An 8,067-nucleotide genomic window follows, 5' to 3' on the forward strand; every position below is an offset into this window, starting at 1 on the left:
TAATTCTTCGTTGAATCCACGCATAGAACTTAGAATTGCACTCTCAGTATATAGAATGCTCTATATGTTCCACCATATAGACACATCATTAGTTATCCATTGTTATAATCCTAATTTGATCAATTATCCTCTATATGAATGATCTACACAGTAAAGGGATTAAATTACCGTAACACCCTACTATGTATTTTATCCTTAAAACACTTGACCCCGTATAAATGATATTTCAGCTTATGTGAAATGAGATCTCCACCATTTTTTTTCGTTTGGTCAAGCTCGAAGGAGATCATCCTTTGCTTACTATTTGCCAGATAGAAGCTATAGATTCCATGTTTATGCTAGCGCTCCCACTCAATTGCACTACCGTGTTCCCAAAATGTACGTATCACCCTGACCTAAAAGTAGGCTTAACTAACAAATCAAAGAACACGAATAGCCTTTCAAGATTGAGCCTAATCATAACAGGATTAAGATCATTTGATCTAGGATCAACTAGGCGATATTGACTTGAATAGATTTTACGGTAAGTTTAATTAAATCTAAGTCAAAGTTCAATATCGGTCCCTTCCGATGCATACTCCATGCATCCATCCTGAGCTTTACTTTAACCAATGCTCTGGAAAGAACATAGCACTTCTCCAAATGCAAGTAAACTCTGTTGTAGATTATCATATCAGTAAAACCCTGTGTCTGATAAATCTAGGAAAACTTTATTCACATAGTCATGTTTACTTTCCAATGTATTGACGGCACAATAAACAGGATCAAGTATGTGAAAAGGGTTTCAGATGAATTTATACATTATGTACATATAATCATGAAATAAATCATGTGAACCATGCAACATTAAATGTTATTTCTGATCTATATTAATAAGTAAATCTGATTATATTGAAATGAGTTTTATTTAGGGCATAAAACCCAACACCTTGCCTTCTTTGAGGAACAGCTTCGGTGTACTCCTCAGTCACGTAGTCATCACTCTCTACCAAGACTTCATCGGCCTAGGACACATGTTCCCTTTCCTCATTGTAACCACCGAAGCGTAATCTCTGAGCAATCCCTCTTCCCTGGCTTCAGATGGACTGTGAGGAAGGACCTCGCTCTGATCCTCCATCTCTTAGACTTCAACGTCCCCTTCATTATCCTCCACCTCAACAGCAGACCGAGCCTATCCATCTCTTGGCATCGTGGCAAGCCGAGCCATGAGAGGATCATTCGAAGCAATTCTCCACATTGTTTGTTTAGTGCGGGCCATCATCTTATCCCTGGATGGTGTTTGGTTAGTATGCCTAGCAACAGTTATGGCAAAGGTGGCGATAGGAATGCCAAAGGCAGCAGTGCTTGGTCGGTCGACGGGGATAGTATCAACTATGTCTGGGCAGACGATATATGTCCAGCTGGATGGCAAGTATCGTCTCCACCCCTTCTTGAGTTCCCAGATGAAGCTTCTGTAACCTTCACCCGTGATCTGGTCGGGATACTGTACCTCAGATTTTAGGGAAGGTGTGCATTCACTACTTACCTCCCTGTCGTCAAAACTTGAATTAGAAAGCTCGTCACTTGATGAGGACAGACTAGCGCAGAGACAAGGTTTGTCCTCGTAAAAAAGTTGGAGAAGATCCTGGTCGATACGATTTTCTCCTCCCCAAAACTCACCGGGGTTCATCTACAAAAGATCGGACACAATATGAGTATTTGGCTGGGATATCGAATAAAAACAAATAAAGTATACCGACTAGGTCTTACCAAAAGATTAAAAGGGGAAATTTTGCATGGTTTAGGTTTATTAACCCAGAATTTCAAGAATTCAAATTAAGGGTAATTTTTACTAGACCCCGAATGGGCAAGTGAAAACCGAATATCATTAAAATAAAGTCAGAATACAATTACAGTCGAGTCATATGGTCAATTACAATCAAAGTTTCATATTTCTAAACCTAGATCCTCTACAGTTTTCCTAGAACAAGTTCAAGACTATCGAATTTTCTACAATGGAAATCCAGAAAATCAGAGATTCAAATATTAAAGAGGAAAACGATGAAGAACTTACTCACTGTCCGAAGCTTTGAGGTTGCTCGGATGACGCTGATCGACACTTTCTAGAAATTCTTCAAAGGATTTGAGAGAAAAAGGTGTTCTTGCTCTGAAATCACCAAATAAGAAAATGTTAAAAGTGGTTTATGAGGACTTTTTTCCCTATTTATAAGCAAATTAGTGAAGAGTTGTAATCATTTTGAAATTTAAATGCCTCGATTTCCTCCCAAAAGTAAACGTTGGGAAATCAAGTAATCAAGTACCTGAGGAAGAGCAACCATCAAAGCATGCAAATCGTTGGAGTATTTTGAGGTACAAATCAATCAACATTTATGAGCCGAATATCGAAGAGACCATTGGTCAGAATCACATCAGATCACCAACAGGCGCATTGAACACGTGCCATCCGTTCAAACACGAATTCAAACTATGTGAACTCTACGCGCGACTTCGGAAGTCCCATGGAGACTTGGGGGCAAATGTTATCCCATTTTTTGCACTATGACGTGGGAATATGTGCTAGTGACACGTGTCTGTTATTCTTTATGCTTGGCTGGAGGACTGTACCGAACAGACTTCGAGTAGTACATTTGCACGCACAAAGTCTTCCTGACTGAGCAGGGCGAGGGCAGATGAATCGAGCAAAGAGTGATCTGAGCCGTGCATCAAGACTTCACTACTTTAGGTTTGATATCGTGAAGCTCAAGCACACAAGCAATCCCTACAATCATGGGATCGTATCAAAGGGATATGGAAAGCTGTCCCAATCCCCCATTTTAAGTATTCTAAATATGTAATGTATATTCCTACCAATTATAGATATTGTAAGCAAAAGGGAAACTTTCCCTCATGCATTTAGCCCTATAAATAGTGATCTAACTTCACTGTAAAAGGGATCGAAAAAATTGCTTTAGAGAGATCTAAGAGAAAATACTCAGAGATTTCATTGTGAGAGATTTGAGCGAAGAAACACTGTATTCTTTGTCCTCAAGTCAATACTATCTAAGGGGAATAGGCTATTACCAAACTAAAGGGGCTAAACCTCTTTAAAATCTTATGTTCTTTATTGCTTACTTATTTTTGCTCTGTCTTAATTACATTTCTAATCACATATTAATTGACTCACTGTCGTTTGTTAAAAGCGATGTCAACAATGATGTCCATAAATGGAGGCTTACTCCTCTCGACCAAGACTCGACCAGCCAGCCCCGTAAGGGCGACAACGACACCCTAGCCAAGAGGAACATATTGAAGCCCTAAACCCTAGTTGCGCAAAAGAACAAAAAGTTTTTAGGAGAGAGAAGAAATGTTTGCGTAGGTGCTAAGACCACTATCTTCAAATGGTGTACTCTTTTACAGCAACATAATTTATCACTGCAAAAAATCCGATTGCGATAAATTTTGTGTGACGACTCTATGTAGTGACATTTCAGATTTTTTTTTTTTTTTTGAATTTAATTATTTTTTAGAGAAGATTTTTTTTTTTTTTTATTATTGATTTTACATAAATAAAAAATTCCACTCACGCGTAAAAAATAATTTTGCACTAAACTTTTAAATTTATGAACGGCATAGATCCAATAATGTTGAAATACATTAAAAATAGTTGTTCTGAATTGCTTCTATATAAATCCAAATAACCGACAATTATTATTTAAATAATTAAAATACGACAGTGCACGCCCTTGCAGAGTTTTGTAGCATTCCACACAAACAAATAATGATTTGTTAGTAATATTATTTATTTATTTACAAAAGAAAATTCCCTTCAAAATTAAAAAATATATGTTTAAAATGAAATATTTAGGCAATATTTTATTTCAAATTTGGTCATTGAAACGGTGATGGACTGTAATGGATTTTCACATGTAGATAGATAGAGTCTAATGCCTAGCTTCTTTTTTGTTTTCTTCTGCAGGAGAAGCAAAGTAGGGAATAGCAGAGTCAGTATTCCATAATGGCTTTGGTAATTTTCGCTAAAATATATCTCGTAATGTTGGCAGCATCTTATCTGGCGACAGGCTGTAATACCATTTCGAGTAAGCTCAGAAAATTGTAAAAGTATTTATTTATTTAATTTAATTTAATTAATTAATTGAACGGCGAACAAATATTAACAGAAATCCAGCCACAAACAACAATAAAAAAGAAAATTAAATAAAAAGGGTTTGATTAATTTTAAAACTATCTGAAGCCCGAGTTGTCAGAAAGGGTCGTACTCACATACTCCCGTACTTCCCTCGCAATAACATCCCTCATCACATCCCAAAACCCCGCCGTGAAACTCTCTCTCCTCTCCTCGGGCATTACATCTCCGCCTCTACCCGGCGGAGCAAGAGTCAACGCGGTCGGTGGGTCATTTTCAACCGACATCGGTGAAGAGTGGCCGTTAACATTATTATCACTATTATTGTTGGTAATACTATTACTAGTGTTGCCAAATGGCAGCGATCCATTGGCCTCACCTCTGCTGAAACCGGTCCCACAAGACATAGTATTCTGATTACCCTCGTCCTCCATCTGATGTGCCTCCCGAGCCCTCCGCTTCAAAGTCGAGTTCCAGTGGTTTTTGACGGCGTTATCAGTCCGACCGGGAAGGAGTCGTGCAATGGTGGCCCAACGATTACCGTACTGGGCATGTGCTGCTAGTATGGTCTCGTCCTCAGCGGGAGAAAAGGGTCTGTGTTCAACACTCGGGCTGAGTTGGTTGCACCACCTGAGCCGGCACGACTTGCCTGACCTGCCCTTTATGTATCGACTTATCAAAGACCAGTTCCTGGCTCCGTACCGGTCCACGAGCCGTGTAAGAATCCGGTCCTCTTCGGTGCTCCATGGGCCTTTGATTCGCTCTGGTTTGTTCCCGTTTCTCGGTACCTTATTATTCCCTGAAGATTCCGAAGACGACGAGTCCGATGATGATGTTGTGGAAGATGTACACCTATTATAATTCATTGCTTCCATTTGCACGTGCAACAACTGGTCAATATATATGTCTATATAATTAATAGTCCAGATATTATCTAAATATTGGACCGATATGTGTATATACAGCTAGAGAGAACGAATGAGAGAAAAGAAAGAGTGAGCTTTGGTTTATATATAGCAGGTGTGAAGTGGAGAGAGAGAGAGAGAGAAGGAGAGAGGAAGGTGTGAAGTGGGGGACGCGGGAATAGGAATGGGTGCATGAACTTATTTGGTTTCCCAATGAGGTCTAGAGAGTTAAAGTGAATATTTTTTTTTTGCGTATATATAGATTAGTGTTGTAATTAATGGGGGGAAGAGAAATGGGGGTACTTCCAGGAAACTGGGTTTTGTAAAGTGGTTGGGAGTACTTACTGCACCATGTACGGCTCATTGCGTAGATGCGCACAGCACAATCTTATTCTTAATTCTTTTTATAATTTGGTGTCGCGGTTTGATTCTGCTTTGTTGTCTGGTTTTTATACCTATTTGACAATTAAACTTTTCAAATGATATAATAAATATATTATTAAGACACTACTAAAGATGTCTAATCGATAGGCTGTGCGTAATTTGTTACCATTTACCTGACATTTTTTAACATAATAATGACCAATGATCACCACGTCTTAGGTGACCCAACTTATAGACTTTGAAGATCGCGATTAAGTTTCATGTCTTGCTAGATGTGCTATCCTGTGACTTTAATTGAAACTTGAAATTAATTTGTAGCTAACACATATATGTAAAGTGTTAAGTTATTTATACGAGTTTGCTAATAGTAATATGATAAAAGTAGTGTCGAATAAATCTTATACCAGTTTCATATCTATTCAGTACTGTACATGCAGGTGATATTAATTTAACAACTTCACACTATTAAATTATTAATCCTTGATCTCTTCTAATTAAAAGAGTAAGGATACTAGATATACGAGATGTTACCACTTTTTTATTAGATTATTAATTATACACATACAATATAGACAATAATTAATAAATGAATTATTTTATAAAATAAAAATTCACATAACAAATTAATATTGTACTGTACTATAGATCGAGTGTATTGATATATACATGTCACTTTAATATGGTAATATATATGCTTTCTCCTCTCACTACTTGATGTGCTACTCTTAATTAGGCATATATACATAGTTTGTCATATTCTGTGGAAGAATATAAACAAGATGCCGGGAGCAAAGGGATGTATACTAATAGGAATTAAACAAATGAAGTATGTCTGAGAAGAAAATAGTAATTAGATCAAAATTAAGATAATGATAAACTTTTGTCCTAATCGGATATTATCACAATATATGAGAGGTTTAAGGCTAAAAACAGAGAGAAAGAAGAGAATAATTTCTTATTATTCTCGAGCTGAAGTTACATACCTATATATAGGCTTTAGTACAATGACATTATGTAATTGATTTAAGCAACTTGGCAAGAAGTAAGTAACAGAAAAATAAAGATTCCAAGAGAGTTGGAAATAATTAACTAATCCTATTCTAACAGCCCCCCTCAAGATGGAGTGTAGATATTTATTACACCCATCTAGAAATGTCAATGGGGCGGGTCGGATCTGATCCGACTATGCTCCGACCTGATCCAGATCATGTACGGATCTGCCCCGCCCCGCCCCGCTGGATCAGATACTCGGATCGGATCAGATCCGACTCGCCTTATACGGATCGCATCAAATCCGAGCCGACTTTTTTTTTAAAGAATTTTAATATTAACTTATAATTTTATATCCATTTTAATTTTATATCAATGGGTCCGGGTCCTGGCTCTGGGTCTGGATTTGGGTACGGGTCTGGGTCTAGGTCCAGGTCTGGGTCCGGGGTCCTGGGTTCGAGTCTTGGGTCCGGGTCCGAGTCTGGGTTCAGGTCCGGGTCCCAGGTCCGGGTTCGGGTCAGAGTTCTGGGTCCGGGATCGGGTCCCGGCTCTGAGTCCTGGGCAGGTTCGGGTCCCAGGTCCGGGTTTGGGTGAGGGTCCGGTCCGGGTCCCGGGTCCCGGGTCCGTGGTCCTGGGTCCGGGTCTGGGTTCGGGTCCAGGTCCATGTCCGGGTCTGCGTTTGGGTCTTGGGTCCTGGGTCCGCACGGTCCGAGTCCCGGGTACGGGGCCGGTCCGAGTCCCGCCGAGTGCGGGTCCGGTCCGAGTCCCGGCCAGGTCTGGGTCCGGGTCCGAGTCCAGGTCACAAGGGATTTGAGTCTTGAATTAAGTTTTTTTTAAAATAAATTGAAATCCGGTCGGATCAGATCCGATCGAGAAAAGAATTAGGCGGGGTGGAGTGGATCTGATCCAAGATCCAATAAGTATCTGAATGTTTTGGATCAGAGGTGATCCGTCGGGTCGGAGCTCCAACCCGCTCCAACTAAATGGATCTTTTTGACATGCCTACACCCATCTTGGAGACAATACTAGAAAAGGGAGTTGGTAATAGAGGCTTGGTAAAAATGTCTGCCAAGTTTTGTTGAGAAGAGACATGGAGGAGTTGAATGGAGCCTTGCTGAATTTTTTCTCGAATGAAGTGGCAATCTTTTTCAACATGCTTCGTACGTTCATGATACACTGGGTTTTCACTGATGTGTATTGCAGCGGTGTTGTCGCAGTACAAATTGGCAGGTTGTTTGTGAGAGACGCCAAAGTCTTTGAGGAGAGCAAGGAGCCATGTCAATTCTGAAGTAGCATTAGCCATTGCAGGATATTCAGCTTCAGTCGAGGAGCGAGAAACCACTTGCTATTTTTTTTACTTCCAGGATATGAGAGATTTCCCCAAAAAAATGTAGTAGCCGAAAATGGAGCGTCAAGTATCTTGGCAGCTGCCCCAATCTGCATCGGCAAAGAAGGAAACTTGGACATTGTCGCGTGATAAGCTAGTTTCAGTGTAAGCTTGCAGTTGGGGTGCTGTATCAGATGAGAAAAAAAGACCTTGACCAGGGGTTTGTTTGAGGTATTGCAGAATTCGATTTGTGGCCTGGATATGGGGGACCCGAGGACATGAAAGGAATTGGTTGAGATGATTAACATCGTAAGTAATGTCCGGTCGGGTGATGGTAA

The 8,067-nt window shown here is 39.8% G+C and overlaps 1 protein-coding gene across 1 annotated transcript; it reads right to left on the reverse strand.

Annotated features, from left to right (window-relative positions):
• Positions 1-4,077: 4,077 nt before the first annotated feature.
• On the reverse strand, positions 4,078-5,528 carry LOC115695960 (transcription factor MYB77). Its single transcript, XM_030623070.2, has one exon. It carries the CDS (start codon positions 4,996-4,998, stop codon positions 4,222-4,224), a length of 777 nt encoding a protein of 258 aa, XP_030478930.1. The 5' UTR covers positions 4,999-5,528; the 3' UTR covers positions 4,078-4,221.
• Positions 5,529-8,067: the final 2,539 nt, after the last annotated feature.

The sequence above is a fragment of the Cannabis sativa genome, chromosome X (assembly GCF_029168945.1).
Source record: "Cannabis sativa cultivar Pink pepper isolate KNU-18-1 chromosome X, ASM2916894v1, whole genome shotgun sequence".
Classification (NCBI taxonomy): domain Eukaryota; kingdom Viridiplantae; phylum Streptophyta; class Magnoliopsida; order Rosales; family Cannabaceae; genus Cannabis; species Cannabis sativa.